Source organism: Yamadazyma tenuis, chromosome 5 (assembly GCF_029203305.1).
Source record: "Yamadazyma tenuis chromosome 5, complete sequence".
NCBI lineage: Eukaryota > Fungi > Ascomycota > Pichiomycetes > Serinales > Debaryomycetaceae > Yamadazyma > Yamadazyma tenuis.
In genome coordinates this window covers 522,479-549,022 of record NC_089465.1, presented here as the reverse complement: position 1 = coordinate 549,022, position 26,544 = coordinate 522,479, and the positions used below count along the sequence as shown (strand labels likewise).

The 26,544-nt window shown below is 43.8% G+C and overlaps 13 protein-coding genes across 13 annotated transcripts; 5 read left to right on the top strand and 8 right to left on the bottom strand. All coding sequences in view use genetic code 12, as the record gives it.

Moving 5' to 3' along the window:
• Positions 1 to 316: 316 nt before the first annotated feature.
• Positions 317 to 1,474, top strand: WSC2 (Cell wall integrity and stress response component 2; the record flags this gene model as incomplete). Its single annotated transcript, XM_006686565.1, has 1 exon — positions 317 to 1,474. One exon carries the CDS (start codon positions 317 to 319, stop codon positions 1,472 to 1,474), a length of 1,158 nt encoding a protein of 385 aa, XP_006686628.1.
• A 1,002-nt stretch (positions 1,475 to 2,476) lies between these two features.
• Positions 2,477 to 3,174, top strand: RPL23A (60S ribosomal protein uL14; the record flags this gene model as incomplete). Its single annotated transcript, XM_006686238.2, has 2 exons — positions 2,477 to 2,506; positions 2,803 to 3,174. 2 exons carry the CDS (start codon positions 2,477 to 2,479, stop codon positions 3,172 to 3,174), a joined length of 402 nt encoding a protein of 133 aa, XP_006686301.1.
• Positions 3,175 to 3,288: 114 nt separating this feature from the next.
• Positions 3,289 to 5,823, bottom strand: SLM2 (phosphatidylinositol 4,5-bisphosphate-binding protein; the record flags this gene model as incomplete). The annotated part of the gene is made up of 1 exon (XM_066158186.1): positions 3,289 to 5,823. One exon carries the CDS (start codon positions 5,821 to 5,823, stop codon positions 3,289 to 3,291), a length of 2,535 nt encoding a protein of 844 aa, XP_066014283.1.
• Positions 5,824 to 6,065: 242 nt separating this feature from the next.
• Positions 6,066 to 6,608, top strand: PSN45_003928 (uncharacterized protein; the record flags this gene model as incomplete). The annotated part of the gene is made up of 1 exon (XM_006686244.1): positions 6,066 to 6,608. The coding sequence occupies one exon, from the start codon at positions 6,066 to 6,068 to the stop codon at positions 6,606 to 6,608; it is 543 nt and encodes a 180-aa protein (XP_006686307.1).
• A 223-nt stretch (positions 6,609 to 6,831) lies between these two features.
• Positions 6,832 to 8,242, bottom strand: RPT2 (ATPase of 26S proteasome regulatory subunit 4; the record flags this gene model as incomplete). The annotated part of the gene is made up of 2 exons (XM_006686243.2): positions 6,832 to 8,154; positions 8,240 to 8,242. 2 exons carry the CDS (start codon positions 8,240 to 8,242, stop codon positions 6,832 to 6,834), a joined length of 1,326 nt encoding a protein of 441 aa, XP_006686306.1.
• A 236-nt stretch (positions 8,243 to 8,478) lies between these two features.
• Positions 8,479 to 8,913, bottom strand: TRX3 (mitochondrial thioredoxin; the record flags this gene model as incomplete). The annotated part of the gene is made up of 1 exon (XM_006686567.2): positions 8,479 to 8,913. The coding sequence occupies one exon, from the start codon at positions 8,911 to 8,913 to the stop codon at positions 8,479 to 8,481; it is 435 nt and encodes a 144-aa protein (XP_006686630.2).
• Positions 8,914 to 9,432: 519 nt separating this feature from the next.
• Positions 9,433 to 11,469, top strand: puf6 (Pumilio y domain member 6; the record flags this gene model as incomplete). The annotated part of the gene is made up of 1 exon (XM_006686245.1): positions 9,433 to 11,469. The coding sequence occupies one exon, from the start codon at positions 9,433 to 9,435 to the stop codon at positions 11,467 to 11,469; it is 2,037 nt and encodes a 678-aa protein (XP_006686308.1).
• Positions 11,470 to 11,525: 56 nt separating this feature from the next.
• CDC15 (Protein kinase of the Mitotic Exit Network) lies at positions 11,526 to 16,291 on the bottom strand (the record flags this gene model as incomplete). Its single annotated transcript, XM_066158185.1, has 2 exons — positions 11,526 to 12,731; positions 13,028 to 16,291. The coding sequence occupies 2 exons, from the start codon at positions 16,289 to 16,291 to the stop codon at positions 11,526 to 11,528; spliced, it is 4,470 nt and encodes a 1,489-aa protein (XP_066014282.1).
• Positions 16,292 to 16,402: 111 nt separating this feature from the next.
• QOR1 (quinone oxidoreductase) lies at positions 16,403 to 17,539 on the bottom strand (the record flags this gene model as incomplete). Its single annotated transcript, XM_006686569.2, has 2 exons — positions 16,403 to 16,412; positions 16,443 to 17,539. 2 exons carry the CDS (start codon positions 17,537 to 17,539, stop codon positions 16,403 to 16,405), a joined length of 1,107 nt encoding a protein of 368 aa, XP_006686632.2.
• Positions 17,540 to 17,764: 225 nt separating this feature from the next.
• On the bottom strand, positions 17,765 to 20,701 carry PSN45_003922 (uncharacterized protein; the record flags this gene model as incomplete). The annotated part of the gene is made up of 4 exons (XM_066158184.1): positions 17,765 to 18,399; positions 18,464 to 18,483; positions 18,656 to 18,759; positions 18,782 to 20,701. 4 exons carry the CDS (start codon positions 20,699 to 20,701, stop codon positions 17,765 to 17,767), a joined length of 2,679 nt encoding a protein of 892 aa, XP_066014281.1.
• A 397-nt stretch (positions 20,702 to 21,098) lies between these two features.
• Positions 21,099 to 22,400, bottom strand: LEM3 (alkylphosphocholine resistance protein lem3; the record flags this gene model as incomplete). Its single annotated transcript, XM_006686571.2, has 1 exon — positions 21,099 to 22,400. One exon carries the CDS (start codon positions 22,398 to 22,400, stop codon positions 21,099 to 21,101), a length of 1,302 nt encoding a protein of 433 aa, XP_006686634.1.
• A 166-nt stretch (positions 22,401 to 22,566) lies between these two features.
• Positions 22,567 to 23,874, top strand: ERF1 (translation termination factor eRF1; the record flags this gene model as incomplete). The annotated part of the gene is made up of 1 exon (XM_006686250.2): positions 22,567 to 23,874. One exon carries the CDS (start codon positions 22,567 to 22,569, stop codon positions 23,872 to 23,874), a length of 1,308 nt encoding a protein of 435 aa, XP_006686313.1.
• Positions 23,875 to 24,090: 216 nt separating this feature from the next.
• Positions 24,091 to 26,520, bottom strand: MAK5 (ATP-dependent RNA helicase; the record flags this gene model as incomplete). Its single annotated transcript, XM_006686251.2, has 1 exon — positions 24,091 to 26,520. The coding sequence occupies one exon, from the start codon at positions 26,518 to 26,520 to the stop codon at positions 24,091 to 24,093; it is 2,430 nt and encodes an 809-aa protein (XP_006686314.1).
• Between the last annotated feature and the right edge of the window lie 24 nt (positions 26,521 to 26,544).

Genomic DNA, 26,544 nt, shown 5'->3' with positions numbered 1-26,544 from the left:
ATCTTCCTGCACTTCGAGTTTTGTTTACCTCAATTTTTTCTTTTTTTTTTTCTTCGGAATGGTCTTTTTTTAACTCTTTGTTTGGATTCTCAACTTTTGATCCAATCCTTTTCTTTGCTCTTTGATCTCACACATACCTTGCACAGGTAAAACCCCGGTTTAGCAACCTCATCCCATCCCAATCGTTACCTCATCCACTGTTCAGGTCTCTGTTCAGCTTCTTTATTCTGCATTTTCCAAATCCGCCTGAATCAATTTCCTGCTAAATCCCTTAGTTTTGACCAGTCCACAAACATACGGTCATCCCACCCTCAAAATGCTCCAGCTTGCCCAGACTCTCGCTTTGAGCTTGCTCCTTCTACCCACACACGCTGCCTTCTCGCTGTACGGGTGTTTTCCCAAGAGCAGTGTCGAATCACTTTTGACCTACGGCGATGAATACACGTTCCAGAGCTCGGGCCATTGTGAAGGTATTTGTTCAGGCTCCCGGTACGCGGCGTTGATCGAGGGGCTGACGTGCTACTGCGGCAGCATCGAGATCGATTCTTCCGACGAGGTGTCGTCTTCCAACTGTGATACAACCTGTCAGGGCTATGGATCTGAAAATTGCGGTGGATCCGACTATTTCTTGATCTACGAAGACGCCTCGGTGCTGGCCCTGGCTGTGGCCCTGTCGTCGTCGACGGCTCAGTCCTCGTCCACGTCGAGTTCGTCCCTGTCGTCTAAGACATCCTCAACCCACAAAACCACTTCCACTGAAGCCTCTTTTTCCACCGACGTTGAATCGAGTACCACCAGCGAAGCAGACGACGAAAGTTCCTCTGCATCCAGCACCGACAATACGTCACAGGTAGTATCGACGGTGACCAGTGACTCGAAGCCTTCGGAAGTCACCATCACCAAGACCAAGGATTCTGAATCCTCGCCCACTGCCAGTACTAGCGATTCAGGCTCCTCCAGCGCATCTGCTACTGGTCACTCCGACGATACTAGCAAAAGCTCATCGGGCTCGAGCAAAAAAAGTCTTTCTGGTGGTGCCATTGGTGGTATCGTGGTGGGTGTCGTGGGAGGTATCGGTCTCTTGGCCGGGTTACTCTTTTTCCTCTGGTACAGAAGAAGACACTCGGACGACGACGAAGACGATTTCGAAAAGGACGCTGAAGGATTTCACGCAGTGCCGCCTTTGAACCGAACTGGTGGTAAGAGTGAATATAACGTCACCCCTAACCTGTTTGTGGGTAAAAAGCCTACGATCAAATCTGAGCATACAAAACAACAAAGCCTTAATAACAACTCGTTTGGCTCAAACGACGAGTACTTTATGTTTGAAGATGCCCGAGTTGCAAGTGTCGGACATGGACAAGGTGCAGGTGTGCTTCCATACCCAACCGAAGATTACGGACGAAGAAGACTAAGCGACGGGTCTTTACCCGATATGATCACCAAGGGATCTCTAAAAGTTGTGAATAATTGATAGATCCAGTAATGAATTAAGTTTCAGTAATAAAATAAATATATACCCCTCGATGCAGTCGCTCGCGCCCGATCCCATGCAGTTCTTACTAAGGCACTGTTCGCTTGCAGGAGGTTATTACCAAATGGGGATACAATGACCGCACAATCTCCAGTAAACAATATAGCAAACATAGGGGATTGGATAAGTCCTATAGACTGGTACTATCATATTCTTAGCACATCCCTATATAATAGTACCAATTTTTCCCTTCTCATTCGTCTATAAACTGTCGTTACATAAATACCAACAAGGGAAATTTAAGACAATAGTCTTTACGCGGTGTTTTGTTTGGGCTGAAAACCGTGTAGTATTTCAGATAAGTACAGTACCATCCATGAGTGTCGCATTCTTCCATTCTTTGTTCGCTGAGTGCTGAAATGTCGCCTCACCTCAAACTTTTTTCGTAATTTGATATGGCATAAATGAAATAATTTTAAAAATTGAAAAAAAGTCACGTTCGAAAGTAAGCAAACTGTCTTGTTGACAGATTTTGTCAAGGTGTCTTGAACACCGCGTCTCACCTAAAAAATCCATCGCTGACAGCGTTTGATGTTGATGTTAAACTCAGTTTCATCAACGAATACACAGTATTTAGAGTAGTCTACATTCATCTCTTTGGTCCTTAGATGAGCTTGAATTTCTCCTCTTTGTTTTCAAATAGAGTTTCTGCAGTTCCTCCATTCATAATTTTATCACAGCATTGACATATTCCTTCCACAGGCTTACTACGGAACTCAAAGTAACACGGTTGCAAACTTGCTCAGTTTGCCGTCACGAATCTCATTGTCGCGCTCGCACCTGAATAGGGCTCCAGCCACAACCACTACCAACACCCGCGCATAGGTACGTGCCGAACCCAATTGTACTCATTTGCTAGGCACGACCGCTTCTCACTGTGCGTTCAACTATACCTGAAAAAAATTTTCATAAAGTTTTCCATACTAATTAAAGAAGTTAATCATGTCTTCAGGTAACAAATTTCGTATGAGTGTATGTATACTCCCCTTCTTCATATGAACAAGCGAACATGTACATTCGAGATTACTGTCTCTCCCGTGTCCCCAATCTCGAAACCCCCATCGTTTCCCAGCTTCGAATACCGAGCTGATCATCCACCAAATTGTCATAATGAGTTATGACATCGATAATAACAATCATCATCCAAAAGTCACAGAGAGCTGTCTTCTGACCCAACAGTTGCAAGTATCCCCACCACAGTCTTCTATAGATTGTCATTTTCCGTGCATAATGTTCAATAATTCTTTTCCAATACTAACATAATCTAGTTGGGTTTGCCAGTCGGTGCCGTTTTAAACTGTTGTGACAACTCCGGTGCTAGAAACTTGTACATCTTGGCCGTCAAAGGATTCGGTGCTAAATTGAACAGATTGCCCGCTGCCTCTGCTGGTGATATGGTCATGGCTACCGTCAAGAAGGGTAAGCCAGAATTAAGAAAGAAGGTTATGCCAGCTATTGTTGTCAGACAATCTAGACCATGGAGAAGAAAGGATGGTGTCTACTTGTACTTTGAAGACAATGCCGGTGTCATTGTGAACCCTAAGGGAGAAATGAAGGGTTCTGCCATTACTGGACCTGTTGCTAAAGAATGTGCTGACTTGTGGCCACGTATTGCTTCTAACTCGGGTGTGGTTGTTTAAATAATTACCTTTTATACACAAGAACGAAATCCGAATTATATAAATGTACATTTAGCATTAATTTATAATCACTTTGAAATTTATTTTGTCTATAGACAATTTTGTCTCACCTCACTATATGCTGAGTTGAGATATTTGGTGTTCAAATGCTTGAGGTTGTTCCTTGATACTCGCTTCACTCTTATTATCCTTCAAAGTAGCATCCGTTGTATCAGTGGTCACATCAGGCTTGGAGATGTGGCCGTTTTTTTCGTCTTGATCCAAATGTTGGCCATTTTGGTGAGTTTCATCACCATTTTGATGGTGCTGAGGTTCACCATGTCCATTGAGATCATTTTCGGTGGGATAAGGTAACTGGCCTCCAAAAGCATAGTCTCCCTTTAAGGCTTGACCCTGCTGAGCCGGTACTGGCTGCCCTTGGCCCTGGCCCGGCTGGATGAAGAAATACCCTTGGTTAGCCTGTGGTGAAGAAGCGAATTGGGGCTGCGGTGAAGACGGGAATTGAGGTTGTGGTGAGGCAGGAAAGTACTGAGGCTGAGGTCCCTGGTTGGGTTGCTGAGTAATGGTATAATACTGCTGCTGGATAGGATCATAAAACTGCTGCACTTGTTGACCATTAGCATTCATGTAGTAACCTTGTTGAAAATTAATAAAGTTTGGAGGTAATCCAATTATACCATTTCCTTTGGACTGTTGAATCTGTTGAGGCTGTTGAGGAGTAGGTTGCTGTATATGCGTAGAAGGAATCTGGTATTGAAGGCTTCTCGACTGACCCATGTTTTGGGAGTCATGGGTGGGAATAGCTTCAACTGGTTGCGGCTGCGAAAGAATTGGTTGAATTTGGTAGAACCCTTCAGTACCTGGTTGTGTAGAAGGATGGGGTTGCTGCTGTGGTTGCACATAAGGAGTAGAAGTCAATGGTGTTTGCGAATGAGACTGTCTCTCGTTGGTATCTACTGGGGTCAAAATTGTTCCATCACTGTTGATCAAGTGGTTTAACTTGGGGCTTTTCACTTGGCTGGTATTGGAAAAGGTTGAGCTTAACTGGTTGTTCTCCGTGTTGGTGGTACCGGTGATCCTAGTTTTATTGGATTCCACCGTCTTTAGGGACTTGGCATGAGTACCATTGGTAACGATACTTGAAGCCCGAGAAACCTTCGATTGAATTCTCACCAAGTTTGGATTAGTGTTATTCAAATTCAACCTCTTACTCAAGAACCGGGCCCTAGCAGCCGCGTTGGGCAAACTGACCAAATTATTGATATCGTTGTACCATCCAATCATATTTTCGTAGCTATCAGTTTTGAATGCCCAGGTCTGACTTCTGTGAATGATTCCGTTGGGTTTCGAGCTCAATATGAACTTATAGCTGTTATCAGACTTGCCATTGTTCTTAGTGTGATCATTGACTTGAAAATTATCCAACAGAATGGAGGTAACTGGAGTCTGATCTTTTTTTCTATCGGAGGTCTTAAACTCATGAATGAAGTTGCACGTCAACACATACCAACCTCTGGAGTAACTCTTCAAGAACTTCGACTTTCTCTCCAAGTAGCCTTCACGCACAGACATGTTCAATGGCGAGCTGTAGTTGTTTATAGTCAAGTCGCTGAACTTTCTCGAGTGGAAGTTCAAGTCAATAAACGTACCATTTTTGATGGACGAGTTCGAGTTCCCCACGGCATTGACCGAGATGGAAGGAGAGGGTAAATTTTTGGCGATAAACGAATCCCACTCAAAAGTGCTTTCTTTGGCCAAAAAGCCGTTATTCAAGTTGGGCAACAAAAAGTTGGAAAAAGAAGCATGCTCAGCAGATAACATGTTCAAAAAATTCCCCCAGTAATTCTGGAGTTCAATGACAATGATACTTTCTAATTTGCGACCACTCTCTTGCAAATTCTCGTAGGCCTGGTGCAAGTAGTTCTCTTCCTGCAACTGCTTTTTCAACTGTCTGTCCAACTTTATCTTCACAAGGTATGGATCGTATTTGAACAGCTCAGCCGCATCCCCCGAATGATGAACCGAGCCGTGTTCCAACTTACTGGAAATATCAACCGCCTGGTAGTACTGGTTGAGCAAATTCTTGGTCTCATTAACTTCTTTGCTCAAGTTGTTCTTGAAGTCGTTCTGCAAGTTTTTGATCTCCTTTATCTTCATCAACAAGTCTTTTCTCAACTCCTCCAACTTGGGGACAATCACGGTGGTGATCTCCTTTAAGGTCTTGTTGGTGGTTGCAACGTTCTGTTGGTGGTACTTGGTTAAAATGGTGGGCAAGTCTTGGATAGACCCGTTACCGATAGGTAAGAAATACCGGTTTATTTCACTGATATCCACCTCTTTATTGGAGGAGGTGGGACCCGAACGATGTGCTGACCCGTGGGAGTGGCCATGGGCGTCGGCCTGGGAACCTGCCGTGACAGCTATTGATTTAGCACTGATACCTACCGCCTGTTGCAAACGGATTTGCTGACGAACAATCTCCTCTTGCACGGAAGCATACTCGCGCAAGTAGCTCACGAGATCCTTGATGATGTATCGCCATGCCTGGAATCGATTGGCGAGGACTTCTGTCGGATAGTCATCAGCTGATGTAAATTGATATGGTATAGTAACGGCTAAAGGGTTACTGTGATCAGATTTCGTGACCATTGGAAGTACCCGTGTTAAGTAAAAGGAACGAGATATAAAGCACTACGAGTATGTGTCAGCGCTTAAGAGAACCTCTGGTGGGGGTTTACAGGGGTAGTTGGGGGTTGGTCAACAATATAAGGGTTTTGCGGGTGGTAAAGTTTCCCTTTGTTTCTCACCCACAATTGTTTCCGCCAGCAACTTGTGCCAGTGCGCACACCAAAAACATGAAATTGTGCGCGGTGTTTGCGAACCTTAAAGCTATGCCTCCTAGTGGTAATAGCTCCAGTACCAACAAGCACCGCCCCAAACTGGGTCATGATCACAGTCATAGCAACAGTAGTGATGAAGTACACCATCTAGGACCTGCCGTGCCCGTTACAACCACTCCTCCGGCTCCACCGGTCATAGATGTTGATGCTCATCACCTGGATGTGCAACTGTCCCCGTATCTAATCAACCTTAGTGAAGATGATGACGATGACGATATCAAGCTCTTGGAGATCCGGAACGACACCAATGATCTACTCAACAACACCCACCCGCTTGTCACCAAGAAACTCAGCGATGTCCAGTGTCCTATTTGCTTTGACGATATCACCAAAGCCACCGCCACCTCGTGCGGACACATCTTCTGCCTCGAATGTATCCAGAAGAGTGTCGCCAGTTCGAACGCCAGAGGTCAGACGAGGGGGAAGCGAGGTGTGGGGTTGTGTCCTTTGTGTCGGAAACGAGTAGTGTTTAAGGATACGGTGGTGATGAGGATGAAGGTGAGAATGAAGCAAGTGAAGCCTCCACCAGTTTAATGATAACGAGAGATAACGAGATATAATGACCAATAGAGAGATACAGACCACGAAGTAGATAATGAAGCTTTGAGGTATTGATCTGATCTAGCGATGTGTATACCATTTTGCATACCATTGTGATTACCAGCATATTACCTTCATGCCCAAAACATGACCTACAACACCCACATACATACCATTTGCAGAACTACCATGTATATATGTTCATTATACTACACACCTATAAGTATAACCCTTCAAGGTTCTCTTCCACTTTGTTCTTCAACACTCTCTCCTTGGCCTGCTTGAAGTCCTCGGCCGTTACTTGCATTCTTCTTTCTCTCAACGCCAACAACCCTGCCTCAGTACACATAGCTTTGATGTCTGCTCCTGATAAATCGTCTTTAGATGTCACCAACTCTTCCAAGTTGACATCTTTTGACAAACTCATTCTAGAGGCGTGAATCGTCAAAATCTTCTTTTTGGTATTGGCATCGGGGTTCTCGAATAAGATCTTACGGTCGATTCTTCCTGGTCTAATCAATGCCGGATCTAATGATTCTATTTTATTTGTGGCCATTATCACCTTAATATCTCCTCTATCATCAAACCCATCCAATTGGTTTAATAATTCCAACATGGTTCTCTGGATTTCTCTTTCTCCTCCCGACGAAGATTCGTATCTCTTGGTACCAATGGCATCAATTTCATCAATAAACACAATCGAAGGGGCATGTTCTGCTGCCACCTGGAAAATCTGCCGGACCAAACGGGGCCCGTCACCCAAATACTTTTGAATCAATTCAGATCCCACTATTCTTAAAAAGGTTGCACTGGTTTGGTTAGCCACCGCTTTGGCCAACAAGGTTTTACCGGTACCGGGGGCTCCGTACAATATAACACCTTTAGGGGGCTTGATTCCCATTTCTTCGTAGAGTTCGGGATGCGTTAAGGGTAATTCCACTGCTTCTTTGATTTCTTGGATTTGTGCTTCTAATCCACCAATATCAGCATATGTTTCAGTGGGCGATTTGTCCAACTTCATCACAGACACCATTGGGTCGGCATCGTCTTGTAACACTCCCACGATGGCCACCGTTTTGTGATGCAACAACACGGTACACCCGGGTTCCAAGAGACCTTTATCCACAAACGACATGATCGAAACATAGTATTCGGAACCAGCAGTGGATGAAACGATAGCATGATCATCATCGATGATTTCTTCCAAGTTCCCAACACTCATAGGATATCCTCTCAACTCATCCAAGTTCTCTCTTTCTTCAGCTTGTTTGGCTTCGGTTGGTTGTAATGATTCTTGGTTGGTGACAAACTCTTCTTCCAATAACAAGTGATCTTTAATTCTCTCCAATTTCAACAATTTCAATCTGCATCTGGTGGAGGGATGAACAGAGGGCAACTTGATGGCGGTATCAGGCCCCTTTCTTCTTTTCTTCCCGAACCTGGCCTCAACTGGAGGCTCATATTTAGGTTTCTCTTTCTTCTTATCATCCTTCTTCTTGTTGAAGCCATCGCCTCCTTGCATTCCAGAAGGTGCTTGTCCCTGTCAATTGTTAGTATCATCGAATGAGCAACACTTCTTATTCACAGCAGTCCTATTAGATGCCATAAATTCAGCTTCTACATACCATTTTGAATGATGAATTGTGAGTAACAAGTAGTTGATTTAGATTGAGAATCGCCACCGACGTTCGCGAAAGTGAAACCAAATATTTTGTGTTTGCTCGCACAGCGTGTAGAGGTGTATGAGTTTGTGTTTATAGACAATTGAGAAGGACGGGCTGGTGAAAAAGGGACGGGGACCGGTAGGCTATGAATCCTGTTTAACGTCAATGATACGTGATTTGGCTATACTCTATGGACTTACTTATGCTTCCTTCTTCATCAAATCAACGCCAGTATAGGTTTTGATTGAATCGATAATGGCCTTCAAGTTGGCACCAACAACCGTCGATGCAACCTCTCCGTCCTTGTAGAACTTGATGGTGGGCATGGCGGTGATGCCATATTCTTTGGCGATTTCGGCCTGTTGGTCAACATCTACCCTCAAGAAGCTGGCCTGTGGGACTCTTTCGCTCAACTTCTCCATGACGGGCTCGATGGCTTTGCATGGCCCACACCATGTGGCATAGAAGTCAACGATGGCCACCTTGTCGTCTGCAATGAGATCTTTGAATTGGTTGACGGATGTGACTTCCTCAACGGCCCTCAAGGTCGAGGTGTACGAGAAGGCCCTTCTGGTGGGCATGTAGATGTTTTTGAGACCGCGAGGAGCAGTTTTGCCTAGCTTTAAAGTGTTCATTGCACAGAAAGGTTTATGTGGTGTAAATATGAATCGGCAGAATTGATGACTTTGGTATGAGACTTTAGTAATCGAGTGGGTCGTGCGCACTCCATGGCTGCAATTGGGAGGGAGAGCGTTGAGTGAATGAAGATGAGGTTTGTGGATCAGTTGCAAGGAGCTTGGGGTCGGGTATGCAGATCTCATTTTGTGGACACTTGGAGACAGGCTTGATGAGGACTTTTTGTTTGGGCTTTGTAAGTATTCTGCCAGTGTGTAAATAGTCTTTGTTGGTGAAAATTATGAAAGTGGTACATTCTGAAAATAAATTTCAAATGGATCCAAAATTCCCCAAAAATTACTAGCACCGCTACAGTACATAAAGCAACACAACCATTGTCACACATCAGCACTCAACCCCAAATTTGTTCCCCTAACTTAAACATATTTCTAATCGTCTCCAGATATTTTCTCAGTTCTCACAGGAATCCATCTCATCAAATTTTTTTCTGCAACTTTTCAACTGTTTCCACTAATAATATGGCAGTAAAAAATAGAGGTATCAAGAGAGCTTCTGAAGCCACCAGCAAACAGCTGAAGAAGGCAAAAATCGTTCAGGCCGAAAGCCAAAGCGAGTCTGAGGTTTCCAGTCAGGAAGAATCTGATGCTAGTAGCGAGAGCTCATCCGATGAGTTAGATCAAAGCGAAGATGAATTAGACCAAAGTGAAGACCAACTTGACCAAAGCGCAGATGAACTCGACCAGAGCGAGGATGGACTTGATGGGAGTGATGACGAAGACAAAGAAAATATCACCGACCCCAACAAAAAGTCTTCTAAAGAACAACACGCCGAGCAGCGTAAAATGTTAGCAGAGCGAAAATTGAAGAGAAAATCCGGAATACAGGTACAACAGATCAAAAGCTTATGGGAGAGATTGAGAGTCAACAAGCCCACCCCGGCCAAGGAAATCAGAGACAAATTGAGCAACGAAATATGGGAATTATCCAAGGATTGCATACCTGACTTGGTGATGAAACACGATTCGTCTCGTGTGGTGCAGACATTGGTAAAGTACTCGTCCAAAGAAAGAAGGGATCTTATCGTCAGGTCCTTGAGAGGATCATTCTACGTGTTGGCCACTTCTGCTTACGGTAAATACTTGATGATCAAATTGTTGCATTACGGATCCAAAGAGTCTCGCGGATTGATTGTCGATGAGCTCCACGGAAAGTTGAGAAAGTTGATGAGACATAGAGAAGGTGCTTATGTGGTTGAAGATTTGTTTGTCTTGTACTCCAATGCTGAGCAGAAGCAACAAATGATCAGAGAGTTCTGGGGTGCTGAGTATGCGGTGTTCAAGGAATCTGGTAAAGGTAAGTCTGTTCTCGACATTGTTAACGAGTCTACCGAGAAGAAACAATTGATATTGACTAATTTGAGTGGTACTATCACCGCTTCCGTCGAAAAGGGTTCTACCGGGTTCCAGATCTTACATGCCGCTATGAAGGAGTATGTTTCTATATTGGTGTCAGATTTGGACCAGTATGATACTCAAATCAGAGAGTTTGAAGAATTGCTCGGTGAGCAGTTTGCGGAGTTGGTTCATACGCGGGAAGGAAGTGAGGTTGCGTGTTGGTTGATTGCCATTGCTAATGCCAAGGAAAGAAGAAACTTGATGAGATCTTTGAAGAAACACGGAAAGGAGTTGATCAAAAATGAATACGGTAACTTGGTGTTAATCACTTTGTTCTTGACCGTCGATGATACGGTCTCCTTGCACAAAAACTTTGACAATGAGTTATTCACTCCTGAGTTATTGCCTGAAGTGTTACAAGAAAAATTCAGCAGAAGGCCGTTATTGTACTTGTTGAAGGGTTTGGACGGGAAATATTTCAATCCGCTTGTCAAGAAGGAATTGCTCAAATACGAAGAATTGGCATATAAGAAAACTTCCAAGAAACCCCAAGAACAAAGAAGAGCAGAGTTGGTCGAGAAGGCTTTACCTCAAGTCTACAAGAACTTGTTGGAAGTCATCAAGGTTGATGAAAATGCATTTGTCAATCAAGTACTTTCTGCGAACTTGGGAGCTCAAACCTTGGCCGAGCTCATTTTAACTCCATCTGCCAACGAAGAAATAAATACTACCTTAAGACCCAAGTTGATCGATGTGATATTCAACAGTGTTATCAAGGGTGATGTATTAGAGGACTACCACTTGCTCAACAAAATCCCATTCATATCCAGATTGATCAAATTGTTGACTCATGGTAATGAGTTCAAGTTCGATTCAGAAAAGAAGAAATTAACCCAATTGAAATCAGAAACTCCACTCCCTGGGACTGGAAAGGAGTTTTCTATCAGAGTGTTGGATGAAATCGTTGAGAACGGCAAGTTGGCCGATTGGTGTACTGGACAAGGATCTTTCATTGTGCTTTCTGTATACGAGGTGCTTGAGACTCTGAAGGAGACCGAAAAGTTGAAAGAGTTGAAGAAACACTTGAAGAAGATCAAGAAACAATTAGCTGACGATAAGGGTAATAAAGGTGCACAAATCATCTTAAAGATTCTTAATTAAATTAACTAAACTGTATAGAAATTAAATGGTATTAATGCATATTATTTTGTTCATAGCTATAGTTCCATGGCTTCGTCAAGATCATCAAAGTCTTCCATATCCTCAAGACCGCCGTCTTCATCAAATACTTGGTCATTATCATATTCATCAAAGCTTCGGGCTTCATCTTCGTCTGACGCATATTGTTCCAGCTCATCTCCCGACTTTTCAGCTTCTTCAGTCTTTTCATCGTAGCTGTGTTCGTCATCAAGCTCTTCATCCGCCAGTTCATACTCCACCATAATGGCATCCTGATCGACGTCCTCATCTTCTCCGTATCTTTTAAACCACTGCAATTTGGTGCTACACCGAAGACAGTTCTCGTTACCATCAGAAGACTCAATTGCGTTGAACGATGAAGCAATACAGATGTAACAGTATTTGTGTCCGCAGTTGGTGATATAGGCATTCGTCACCATACATGGAAGAGAAGCCATTTTCTTCTCTCCTGCCATTACAGCTCTATCCTTTTTATCTCGGCAAATGGCACATTGGGATATGGGCAACGTAGCATACGGAGAAACAGCCTCATCAACGTTATCTTTGTATGGCATTAACAATCTCTTGGACATATGCTTAAGTTTTTTCAATTGCAACAAGGGAAGAATGAACACCAAGAACTCAGTCATCACATTCCACACCAATTGTCTGTTTTGAAACTCAAAGTTAACATTATCTCCGGTGAACTTGAGTAAGTCAGTTACAATTGGAGTGAGACTTATACCTAAAACTCGGTGCACCAAAGTAGGGTACCTCCCATTTACCAAGAATAGTGTGAAGTTCAACAAGTTGAGGATTCTTAAACTATTGTTCACTTTAGATAGTATAGCATCCTTATGACGAATCACATATGCCTTCAACGCAGCAAACCCCTTGAAGTTGACATTGGTGTCATCAGCCTGTTCGCTGGTAGCGTACAAATATGACTGAAACTTGCTGAACAAATAGTCACTCACAATGAGGGCAAGCAATAAACTACGTTTGGTGTAACCGATCTTCCTGCCGTTTCGCAAGTTGACCAACTTGAGGTTTTGAAGCGATAACCCGTAAGAAGAGCCGGTCTTCCAAACTGTCAACTTAAATACCCAAATGTTCAAAATCAAATCCCATAATTCAGGATGCTGATCGTAGGCCCACCAGCTATTATTATGGAATTGAAAAACAGACACCAAGTTTTGCTTTAGAAGTGTAAGGAGCTCGGAGTCCAAGATGTAAGCATCTAGCTGTGATACTCGAGGTGATGGATACGATACAGGAATCATATCAACGGTAACCCTGTTAATTCGACTTGTGATTTCTCCAGGTTTTTGAATTGAGGAATGCGCACCGAGGATTTCTGAGATATTTATCACCATCAGTTACACAAATGTGTATACTTGATCTAAATTCTTGTATGATAACTGGAGAAAACCACCACACATATGCTTGACTGATATGCAGCTACTCCAAAGATGCAAATATATTAGGGGTCTAACTAATTTTAAATAATGGAGATGATTTCGTGCGCAAGCTCGTCTACTAACAACGAGTTCTTTCTGGACTCCAAGCTTTGAAGTACCTGTCTGATATTATCAAAAGAGAGGGTGACACCTGCGCTATTGGATACCAATACTTTTAAAATCCTCAAGAGTGACAACTGAACCACCGAATTTTTAAGGTTGATTGAAAGCTTGGAGAAGATGCTCTGCAAGATCTCTTCATTGACAAACATATGACAGATACTGGAGTTCAAGTTGACTAACTTCAAGAAGTTATCCAATGCACTTTCCAAGTTGGAAATTTTGTTCAAGGAAAACCCGGTTGTGAGACATGTAGTAGCTTTGGATGAGGTCAACACGACATGGTCAGGGTCTTTTTTGTACCAGTTCAATATAGAATCCAACGAATTGGCTTGCCAGTATGGATCCAAAAGAAGATTGAGGTATACGTCGAGGATATTATACTTGACCAAACTATTTTGAACATACTTTTCACAGTATACCAACTCACACATTATAGGCAACACAAATTGCCTAAAAGGTAAGTTAATCTTGGAAAGCTCTTTCAAGTATGGTAGGGCTCCTAATTTAATTAATTCGGTTTCTCTCACATGGTTCAAGTAGCAGTAATTGTAAATGATTGGGCAAATGATGTTGATGTATTCTTTGTATCGATCAGTTGAAGGAGTATGTTCCTTGATAAGTATCACCAAGAATTCAAGCATCTCAGCCAGCTGAAAATGCTTAAGGATTTCCAGGACATACGACATGGATTTGATGAACTTGAGAACTGTTAACTTGTGATTGGTTTCTAGGTGAGGATAGATTTTGAATAGTAACTTGAATAAATCACCGCTGGAGATATTGATTCTGACTTTGACTTCTGACTGACCAAAGAATTTGAGGATTTGTATGATCTTGTCCACAGTGGTGCTATACTGATTGGGACTGTCTAGTTTGACCAACCGGTTCAACAATACGATAAACCAAAATATCACTCCGTAGTGTGACAACTTTCGGCAAAGATCTGACTTGGAGCTCAATAGATTATTGTTCAAAATTGCATGTAAGCAGTCAATAGAGGTAATAGGAAAGTGTGGATTTGTTTCAATGTCTTCTTCGGCTAGCTTTGACAACACCCTCAACCCACCACTTGAGATGAACATCGACAAGGCCTTATCTGACTTCAAAGTTAGTCTTATAAATCTGTTAACTTGGAGCTTAATGGCAATGTCATAGTTGTTACCTCTAAACTGAGTAACCACCGGAATACCCCCCAATAGACAGAAGTTTTCGAACTGGCTGATACTGCTTTCAAAAATGTAATTCAAAGTTGTCAAGGAATAGTACCAAAGTTTGGGCAAATCAGGCATGTCATTAATGTTCTCCAATAGCTCAAAAATAGACAATATGCCATGGTCTCGAATCAAAGTATCATGCAGAGATGGGTACTTCTTAACTAGATGTGAAATCTTACCCATGATTTTCACCAAGGAATGGGCTATGTCCTCGTTACCACTTTGACATAGGTCAACCCGGGTAGAGAATTTGGTGATCAAGAATTCCATCTTACTCTGGATTTCAAGTTCATTGGTGTCGAAATTGTCAATCTCTATATCCAAGAATGGATCATCATCATCTTCATCATTGTTATATCTATCATTTCGATTGAAAATGGACAAATTGTTGCGGTTGAGGTTGAGCTTTTCTAGATCGTTGTCAATTACGCTGTCATTATTGGTTTCACAAAACTTATTCAAAACTTCATTCTTACTAGGAGGTGTCACAAAAAACTCTTCTGTAGGGGTTTTCACAGCTTCCAAGTTTAGGACATCAGATGCCAAATTCAATTGGGGCACTGTGATCTTCATTTCAGTGAAGTCATTTTCCCAATTTTCTTCAAGATTTTCACTGTAGCTAGTGATACTCTTGACATTTAAGTTCAGATTCGACACCGTGTCTATCTTGCAAAGTTTATGACTCTTACTAAAAGAATCGTTGGTGTTATGAAGCCATTTGTGCTTTAGTAAAAGCTTAGCAGAAACTCTTAAACTAGGTTGTTTCTGAAAGCATTCCATCAAAAAGTCTTTGGCAACCGACGAGATATTTTTGGGCAAAGGGGGATGGTCGTCCGTTCCGATAGCATGAAGAGTGGCCATCGGGTTCAAGTCGTGGTACGGCGGATTGGTGGTGAAGAGTTCAATTATAGTAGCACCCAAAGACCATACATCTGAGGCCGTACACAACCCTTCACCACCCAAAACGGTCTCAGGTGCCATCCAGTTGGGAGTCCCCACCACAGATTGGTGCTCAGAGGTGACTTTGGTTGCAACACCAAAGTCTGCCAACTTGATATCACCAGTGTCAGTAATCAAAACATTTGCAGCTTTAACATCGCGATGCACCACCCCCTGTTCATGCAAATAGTTCAACCCGTGCAAAATCAGCTTTACGTAGGCGATGATTTGGGGTTCAGGCAACCCACTGTTAAGTCGTTTATAGAGCTGACGCAATGAGCCCCCAGCACAGAATTCAAGAAATACGTTCAAGGAGTTGGAAGTCTTGACGAACCCGTGATACTTGACAATGTTAGGGTGTCTTAAGATCTTCAACAAGTCGATCTCGCCCATGAGTGCCTGAACATCCTGGTCCTTTTCCAAGAGGATTTGTTTAATTGCAACCACATGGTTAGTCTTCAAATTGAGGCCCTTGTAGACGGTCGCAAAAGCACCCCGGCCGACCATGTCTCCAAACTGGAAATTCTCCAAGGCATTCTTCAGGCGAATACCTGGCCGTTTTTCCATTCTCTGGGCGGGTGTAAGAGAAACCTTAACAGAGGTACTTCTCTGCTTGTGCTTGGGAGTGGACTCAGCAGTAGTCACAAGCGACGACGGAGGGACCTTTCTGGTCTTGGGGACAAGGATGCGGGCTGGTTCCAGCGGCTTGGAACCTACGAGAAACGGGGTATTTTCTTCGTTTTCCATCAGGATTTCTTTGATGGGATATATCGAGCTTTTGGTGGAGGAAGTATCTCTGTAATGCAATTTGTTTCTGGAATTCAAAGGAATGTTCTGGAGCAGGTGCTGCTTGTACAGAAGTTCCAGGGTGTCGAGAGAGGATGTGTTCTTTGAGGTGCCCGAAATACGGGAGAATCTGGAATATGAAAGGTCGAGATCTTGGTCCTCATCAAGCTCAAACTCGTCGTCAGACGGCTCTTTGAACTTCAGAAGTGCTAACTTCTTGTCGAAAGCCCCTGGCAGTCTCGAAGTCCGTATGGGAGAAGAAGTGGCAAAGCGGATGCTCATATTCTCATGCCTGTTCAAAGATGCCTACAAACTCGTTTGCAAACTCGTTTGTTTACATCAAGTCGCACCGCGACTAGTTTATACAACACAAATTCAAAAACTAAATACTATTTACCTACAACTTGACAATGGATAAATACTATTTACCTACAACTTGGCAATGGATTGGGGTTCAGCGATCTTGGTGATCAACTTCCCGTTCTTCTTTTCTCCATTGAACAACATGTTGTATGTTTTGGGCACCCTCTTAAGAAAGTCAGGATCTCTACTCAAGTCCACCACCGTCTTGGACTCAGCCGTGTTTTGAAGCTTTCCAGCCTTGGCGGCCTCGATCAACTTGGTGGTGGTCTCAGAAAACTTGGCGAAGTAGTCCAAGATGATGAAGCCCTTGACAGTCAATCTTCTGGTGGTGATCAATCCCCATGCATTGACGGAAGAAGCCGATGCGTTATTGTATCCGGCCACAGAACCACAGGCAATGATCTGGCCGTGCTGCTTGGTCAACAACAACATCATGTCTAAGATCCGTCCTCCAACTCCGTCGAAAAACACGTCACATTCGTCGTCTCCCAAAGCTTGTTTCATATTTTCCAAGAGCTTGGGGGCCTTGTAGTCCAAACAGTCATCGGCACCAATGGACTTAACAAAGTCACATTTGTCCTTGCCACCGGCAATTCCAATCACTTTCTTGCACCCGATGATGTTTTTGGCGATTTGTACCACCACGGATCCGGTGGCACCAGCAGCTCCTGACACCACAAGAACATCCGAGGCCTTTAACTGGGCCACATCGTAGACTCCAAACCAGGCAGTCAAACTGGTGAATCCCAAGATGTCCAAGTACGAGTCCAACGAGAAACCGGAGTTTTCAGGGATTTTGTCAAACAATGACTGTTGGTCGACAACGGCATAGTCGGACCAGGAAGTGCTACACCGAACCAAATCCCCAGCAGAAAATCCCTTGTTGTTGGACTCAACCACCTGAGACAATGCCAACGTCAGCATGGCCTGTCCTTGTCTAATAGGTGCCACGTACATGGATTCAGCGGGAATATCCTTCTGGATCCAAGCCCTCTGACTGGGGTCATTGGAGAACATTAAGTTCTTGACCAACACTTGACCGTCTTTCAAAGCGGGTAAATCGGTGGATCTGATCTTGAAAGTGGCATTAGGAGAGTCGACATCAAGATCCATCTCTTTGACGGGATTCTTGTGGACATATAATTCATGGGATTGTTGGGGGGCCATTTTGGTGATAGTATGAGTGATGAATTATTACTTCGCAAAATTTCAAGAGGTGCACCGTTTGGTTTGTATACGTTGGTCAACGGAGTTTAGAAATAGTACAGCAATTACATGGCATTTGGTGACTATAAATATAAAAGCTTCCCAAAACATTCGAGTGTGAGGGGATCAAAATCCTCGGTTATAAAATCTCGGTTTTAATTGATGGGAATGCCGTGGATAGCACCATTATGTTTCTTTACACTTGAACTCCAGTTTCAAATCGAAACTGAAATTAGTATACATCTCATGGGGTGTAACAGCTTTTAATTTGTAAAGCTTTCTGATCAAGTCTCTTTTTTCCTTGCTACCTATATCCTCTAGATCCGTAATAGGAATATCATTTTTCAGAAAATGAATATCAATTAATTTGGCCAATTGAAATCTGCCCCAGCCATAGAAAAGGGTACCAGTATCTTTTCTGAGAGACTCAACAAAATCCACAATCTTTCTTCTGGACGAGTACGTTTCAGCAGCTGCAGTTTGTTGTCTCCACGCATCCTTAAATACCTGATCTCTGGAAACAATACTGGGTACACCTTCCATACCCAAAAACCATTGACGAACATACCCAACCAAAGTTTTAGCCACTTTAGGCATGTGGCTTGCCTTTTCAAGCAGTTCATTGAATTCTAATCTCTGCACGTAATCGGGTCTTTTGGCCTTTGACCGCTTTGGGGGTTGAATATGTGGCTGCTCAGAGGTCCATTGGGTGAATCGTACCAAAGAATCAGGGGGGAGTTGGAAGGCTGCCTCTGTACCAATGACTGGACTTGGAACTGGTGGTGCTTTTGTTTTGGTTTTGGTTGAGGTCACTGGCGCCGCTAGGGTCAATTTAGCCAGAGCTGAGGTAGAGGTGGACTGAGCCGGTGTTGATGGGGGTTGAACCAGAACCGGCGTAGTTGGAGCTGCAGTTTGTGCTATAGTGTAGGCACCGGGAGATGTTTGAAATTGCACACTCGATTGCTGAGGATAATAAGCAGCAACCAGCTGGTATCCATAGGGGTACGTTAGATAAGTTGTTGAGGCTGGAAATTGAGCATTAGATAGGCTGTAGCCTGGGTACAGAGCAGATGAAACTCCTGATGTTTGGGCTGAGGTTTGGCCCGAGACTTGGCCTGAGATTTGACCTGAGACTTGGCCTGGAACTTGACCAAGAATTTGAGCTTGAACTTGAGCTGAAACTTGGCCAGGAAGTTGGGTTACAACTTGGCCAGGAAGTTGAGCCACTTGGCCAGGAAGTTGAGCCACTTGGCCAGGGAGTTGAGCCACTTGGCCAGGAAGTTGATTAGTCACTTGTCCTACTTGACCTGCAACTTGGCCTATTTGACCTGCAACTTGGCCTATTTGACCTGCAGCTTGACCTATTTGACCTGCAACTTGGGTTCCCCAGTGCGGTGTTGGTGGGGTTGCCTGGATGTTGGCTCCTTGTGTATTCTTGTAAGCCGACAGCAAGGCTTCTGGTTGTTTCGACAATAACACGAAGATCGCGTTCAACTTTTCTTGGGTGAGTTTTTTAAGGTCCTCAACCTCCTGCTTTTGCTGTAAAGTTTGTTCTTTTATCGCTAGAATGTCATTTCTTAGAGACTGATTCTGCTCTTGCATATTTTGGATGAGCCAATCAGTTTTGGACTCACTCTGAGAAACAACTTTCTTGTCTGAATGTGATACGGTGGCTTGCTTACCACGGTTGACAGGACTTTTAGTTATCTTTTGGTTATTTAACAGGTTTTTAGTTGAAGAGTCTTCAACCAGGCTGCGGCTGTCAAATACACTCTGAAGCGTAAGCTGGGTTTGATATGCTTTTTTAGCCGCAGTTGACTTGTGAGCTGGTTTGCGAGTTGGTGTGTGGTTGGCCAGACTTCGAATTCTTGGTCTATTTTCTGGAGCTCGACTCTTCACCTCAGTAGTTACCGGTTCTGTTTGTCCACAGTAAGCAAGAACATCTTTCTTATAAGCAACAAATTCTGGGCAATAGCAAACCTCATAGTAGTAAAACACACACTCCGGGTTCTGATCAACCAAAAACACCATGTCCTGAAGAATAATATCCCTGAACTGATCAAGCATATAGAAAAGCTTGGGAAGTGACAAATCTCTTATAGGAGGTGGAAGCGTCAGTTGGTACTTTTCAAACAGCTGCCATTCGCTTTCTAACCAAGGAAACACCTTCTTTCGTAACTGCTCGGGTGGTTTGACTTGGTCTCTTGCTATAAAATAAGTTTCTGGCGGCTTGAACCCTGCTGCCTCTAAACGTGGGAATTCTTGCAAACTATTGACATAGAAACTCACTCGGCTGTTACTCATATTACCAAACGCTTGGTCGAAACTGAACTTGGCCAAACTCATCATGTTTTGTTCACTTATGGGTCTCACCAGATCAGATCTCTGCGAATACAAAAGCTTTATCTGGCGATATGATCCGTCCTGAAAGTTGGGGAAATTATCCTTTGCCAAAGGCCCCTGGGGAAAGTCAAGCCGGTACCACAAGTTTCTGGCAATTGTTCCTATCAAACAAGGCAATGGGAGTTTGTGTCTATAACCCTCGATGTTTCTACCCGATTTCAATTGGATTACAAGAACATCAGGACTATGGATATCCAGGCCCTTGGTGAAAGAAAGGTCACTAAGATCGATCTCTTTTCTCTCTTCTGGCTTCGTGGGCAACGCAATGCTAAGTGCTGTTTCCATCATTGCATTAATAGCTTTGTTCTCGAACTTGGGGTTACCACTAACCCTGAAAAGTCCAGCGTATATTTTGAGAAGGTACCGAGGAGTCAGTTCGGGGAACGCAATATCGTAGTCGTCATCGTCATCGTAGTAGTCTTCCACGTCATCGTCTACATCGTCTTCTTCATCGACGAATTCTTCATTGGCTTCCGCATAATTTATATCGTCGTCAGATGAAGACCCTGAAGAAGAATCGTCATCAGAATCCGAATCATTGTCGGAATCGGAGTCGACATCCAGAACTGCATCATCTCCATTGCTGTCATTGTCGCCGACTGTGAGTTTGGGAGGACGTCCTAATCGATTTTTTATCTTTGGTTTTGTTACACCTGTTAGAGCTTGTTTTGATTTTCCATTGCTCACACTAACCGAGCTCACAGTGGTCTTTCTTCTCATGGTGTCTTGGATATATCCTTGTGAACACTAGTACTGGAGGCGTGAAGGTCAATTAAGCTTTAAAAACTGGAAACGTAAATTTGTGGCAGTTTTAGTAAAAGTGCAAAAACAAAAAAGAAAAGGAGGTAATTTACGGACGCATTTCGCAAAGCTGAATAGGTGAATACGTGTAAAGAAGAGGACAAGAAAAATATGATATTTCAATTTGAACAAGTATGGGACCAGGGAAATCTATATGGTTTGATAGCACATATATAGTAGTACTTTTCTTCTTTTGTAGGTGAACCACAATGATTTGGTCCTGAGCAGTGCCTTAGGCCCTTCCCTATTGGGCGTACGCGCACCCCAATTGGTACATCATATATTTGGAAGATTTAAACTAAAAACTCGTGCGTTGTTACTGCTGACTCTGCTCGACCGCCTTCTCATCCTCTGCTGCCTTTTCACGATTCCAGCTCAATAAGCTCATGTCTCCCGTCTTTCTGGGTTTCACTAAATTCACCACCAATAAGAAAATACTTAACACAAAACACACGCCTCCGCTGGCCATCCAGGCGATCCCAACAAATGGGTTTTTACCACCCATAACCGATCTTTGCGAAATGTAGATGTACTTACCTCCTTTGAACGGCAATACCGGCCAATGCAACCCCACCGATACCTGGTACGTACCGGCCTTCAAAGTGTCATCGTCGTTCCGGAGCACCAATTTATTGAAGGTTGGCAAGCCTGCTGGGTGCATCCAGTTCTGGAACTCTTCCCAGGTACTGACATCAGGGACGTTGGTCTCGTTGTACCCGTTGGGGAACCTCTTATACCAGTTAGGAGGAGGCACGATATCTTTGTGAGAATATTTTGTTTTCTTGAACCGGTTCTTGTCCTTGGACCAGGCAATTCCTTTGTTGGTCAATTTGTAATCATCTGCCGTACCATTAACAGCCAGCAAAGTAGACGAAAATGTGTCATTGAACATGCTATTGGCGATCAACCCGCACGGGTAAATGATTTTGCCTTTATGGGTGGACATTGGTTGGCAGTTTTGACCCGAAGTTTCCTTCACCGTGTGCTTACTAGCAGCATGGCCAATGATTTGTTCTTCACTGTACGACTTGACAAATCTTCGGTGGTTGGCGTAGAATTTCTCCAACCGATAGAAGAAGTAGATGGGGCCTTTCAAGTCCCGAGGCACATTGAATTGGATCTCACACACGTTGGATTCATCTTCAAACTGCTGTGATTCGTCTTTGCTCAACCGCCACTGGGGCTGTTTGTAGGATTTATCCTTTAAATGATAGTCCAAGTACTCATCGGGAATAGCCGACCAGTGGTCGGCGCTGGCCAACTTTTCACAGTGGGCGTAGTTGATGGCCAAGTCCTGAACTCTATCTGAGGCATACCACATGGCGGCTCCAAGCGGTACAAAAACAATGGCCAAAATCAACAAAAGAGGAATCACATTGCTGGCGGTGAATACCGGGCTGTAGGCCTTCAAGCGCTGCTGGCGGAAGGCGCTGTTACCGGGTTTTCTGGACTTTTCTTTACGGGTATCTTGATGTTCCGATACCGATGAGGAGTCTGAATCGGAGTGGTAGGCATCGCCATCGTCATGGTTGTCCGGGTGCACACGGACCTGGGACGATGAGGTGCGGGCCTGGTCGGCATGGGCACCATGGCCTTCGAACTGGTCGAGAGACGTCATGGATGGATTGGATAATACTGGTGTTGTGGTGGCCCGGTGAATCCTGATAAGTTCGCACCGACTGGCGGTGGGCGGTGGGTGCACGCCGGTTTTGGTCTGTCGCAGAGGCTGAAAATTTTTTAAACACTGGAGCAACCGCTGGAAACTACCACTATAACATTCAGATATGTCCGACGCAGCTGAAAAAAACATTGAAATATGGAAGATCAAGAAGTTGATCAAGGCGTTGGAATTGGCCCGTGGAAACGGAACCTCGATGATCTCGTTGATCACCCCGCCAAAAGGACAAATCTCGTTAATCCAGAAAATGTTAACTGAAGAGTATGGTACTGCCTCCAATATCAAGTCACGTGTGAACCGGTTGTCAGTGTTGGGAGCTATCACTTCTACCCAGCAGAAGTTGAAGTTGTACAACTCGGTTCCTAAAAATGGGTTGGTGATTTTCTGTGGTGATGTCATTACCGACGAGGGAAAGGAAAAGAAGTTAAATATTGATTTCGAACCGTTCAAGCCCATCAACACATCGTTATATCTTTGTGACAACAAGTTCCATGTGGAGGCGTTGAGTGAGTTGTTGGAGGACGATGACCGGTTCGGGTTTATTATCATGGATGGTAATGGAGCCTTGTTCGGGACCGTGACCGGAAACACCAGAGAAGTGTTGCACAAGTTCACGGTGGACTTGCCCAAGAAGCATGGAAGAGGTGGTCAGTCAGCGATGCGTTTCAGTCGTTTGAGAGAAGAAAAGAGACATAATTATGTCAGAAAGGTTGCTGAAGTGGCTGTACAGAACTTTATTTCTGCTGACAAGGTCAACGTGAAAGGGTTGATTTTGGCAGGTTCAGCTGATTTCAAAACCGAATTGTCCAAGTCCGACTTGTTTGACGGAAGATTGCAGGCTAAGGTGATCAATATCGTGGATATTTCTTACGGAGGAGAAAATGGGTTCAATCAGGCCATCGAATTATCAGCAGAGACTTTGGCCAACGTGAAGTTTGTGCAAGAAAAGAAGTTGTTGAACGACTACTTTGATGAGATTTCCCAGGACACTGGAAAATACTGTTACGGTATTGAAGATACTTTGAAGGCTTTGGACTTGGGTGCTTGTGAGGTTCTCATTGTGTACGAGAACTTGAACATCATCCGGTATACCCTCAAGAACGCCGATGGAGAAGAGACGGTGGTGCATGTCAACCCAGAGTTGCCGGGTAAGGCGTATATGTTGGATAAGAACACCGGAGCCGAGTTGGAAGTTGTAAAGGAAGAAACGTTCTTGGAATGGTTGGCCGAAAACTATAAGAATTACGGTGCCAACTTGGAGTTTGTCACCGATAGGTCATCTGAAGGAGCTCAGTTCGTGCAAGGGTTTGGTGGGGTTGGAGCCATGTTGAGATATAAGGTGAACTTTGAGCAGTTGGCTGACGAATCTGATGAAGACGAATATTATGACGATGACAGTGACGATTTCATTTAGATGCCTAATGGGATAGTGCATTGACCCAAGTATGGGTGAATAGCACTCATTCGCCTAAGGTGTTTTCTATATACCACCCATTTAGTAGATTGTACTTTATATACAACTCATTTTGAAGGTGTCCTATTGCGTAGACAGTATTCTACAAGCTGATTACGAGACTATTTTTTTGGCCTTTCGTGTATTTAAGTTTTACTGCTATTGCCCTTTATAGAACTAGTTTTTTTTGGTATTGCTCTTTATAGAACCATTCTTCCTGATATTGCCATTCGGTTGGTTATGATTTCCGGGTTTAATAATCTTGTCTGGTTTATTCAGTTTCATTTTCAGGTCGAATTTCTTGGGCTTATGTTTCTTGCTTTCCTCTGGCTTGTTTGCTTGTGGTCTAGTCTGCTTTGTCTTCTCATCCGACTTCTCCTTTGGCTTTGGCTTAACCTGCTTCTTGCCCCTCAAATCTTCCAACGCATTGACATTCTGATGTCCCAAAATATCTTTATGAGTCTTCCCACTAACCATTATATGCGCCAAGTTCTCCAATCCACTCGTCAAGTATGACCTTCTGGCCAACTTCCGAAGTGGTTGACTCAATAGCTGTTTCAACTCGTATCGTATACCCTTCGACTCATCTTTGGTCAATGCTCTACTCTCATTTCTCTTCTTCTGTTTCTTGATGAAATCGTCTTGAAAGTCGTCAATGTTGGTCATATCTTCGATTCCCAAGTCTTCAGCCGCTTGTTTTACCCATGTATTCTCCTTTTTGGATGATGTATTGGAGATGGCAGCATTAGCCAATTTGGAAGCCAACATAACCCGGGGTCTGACTTGGCTCACCAAGTTTTCTTCAATAGGCAATAACTTCACGTCGCTATGGACGTTGAGTCTAGTGTGAGTAGCATTGGAAGCTACCAATTTCCTCAATTTTCTGAGAGGACCAGACGCTTCTTGGGGAGAACAGAACATCACCGAAACACCTTCGTTGCCAGCTCTGGCAGTTCTTCCAGATCTGTGGATATAAACGTCTGCCGATCGTGGCAAGTGGTAGTGGGCAACATGGTCGATATTGGGGATATCCAAACCTCTGGCAGCCACATCCGAAGCCACCAACACCGAGATGCTGTTTTTGGCAGTAGCTTCCTTGAACCGTTCCAAAGATCTCATCCGTTGTTTCTGGATCATTGAGGAGTGGATAGCAAACGCTGGGATGTTCAACGAGTTTAAAAACGGAACTAACCGCTTCACGGAGTCAATGGAATTGGCGAATACCAAGGTAGATCCTTTATACACCAAAAGGAAATAGTACAAGTACAAATCACGTTCGGTGGCTCCACACTCGACCAAAGCTTCGGCAATTTGGCCAGAAACAATTTCTTTGGGGTTAGCATCGATCAATACCGGCAGTTTATCTTTAAAGTGCAACTTTTCGTTCAAAAGCTTCAAAATTTCATCGTTTTCAATCAACCCAGTTTGATCCTTGGCCTTGACGGTCTTGCTCAACTTCCCAAACAACTCTCTGGCAAAAGTGGCACTAAATACCAATGTCTGCCACTTCCAGGTGGCTAAGTTTCCTGGTCTGTGCTTTTTGAACAACTCCAAAATCTTCTCGAACTCGTCAAAATGCCCGTCTTGCAAAAGTCTATCAGCCTCATCCAAAACCACAATGTCCGTAGAACTCCATCTCTTCAAAAGCTCTTCGTCTTTCTCCGATAACTCCAAAAACCGTCCAGGAGTGGCCACTATAAGGCCAGGGCCGAACTTCAAGAGTCTTTCTTGCTTTTGAATCGAAAGACCTCCGGTGATGCTAACAATTCCGTTTGGGGGTAGAGGATAGAACTTGGAGATGTTGTTCAAATGGTCGACCACCTGGTGGGCCAATTCTCTTGTAGGCACAAACACAATTCCCGTTGGGGAGTTGATGATGCCGTTTTTGCGGTTGGCTTTGATGGTTTCTAAGTTGGATAAGTACTTTTCAAGAATAGGAATTCCATATGCTAGAGTTTTACCAGACCCCGTAGTAGCTTTACCAATAATATCTCTACCTTCCAAACCCAAAGGAATGGACTTCTTTTGGATGGGTGTGGGTGAGGTGAACTTAAGTTCGTTTAGGCCAGTTAAAGCATACCCACTGAGGGAAAGGCTACTCCAGTGAGGAAGACTAATGTTGTCATCTGGCAACTCGACATTGAAGTCAAAGGCGCTCTGGACGAGCTCTTCATCGAGCTCATTAGCGGTTTGAGGTTGTTCTTGCACAACTTCATCGTCAAAACCCGTAAACTCTTCTTCCTCTACCTCTTCCTCTGTCTCAATTTGTGTCTCATCTCCATCTATTTCCATAGACTCATCATTATCAGGACTCTTGTTGTCCTTTGAATTCTGATTCTTCTGCTTCTTCTTCTCCTGCTTATCTTGGAATTTCTTGTCGTCTTTGACCTTAAACTGGGCCTGACCGTTGACAATTTCCACATCCACACCATCAATCTCCTCCAAGCCATAGAGTCCTTCATAATTATCTAAGTTGTCGGGGATCTCAACAGGCTTCCACTTTAAGCTGTCAGCCTTCACAACCCTGGACTCTCTCAACATTTGGTTCTTCAAGCTCGCCCGGGGCTTCCTGGCGTACTTGGACTTTTGTTTCTTTAACGGTGCCATAGTCGATGCTCATCTCAAATTTTT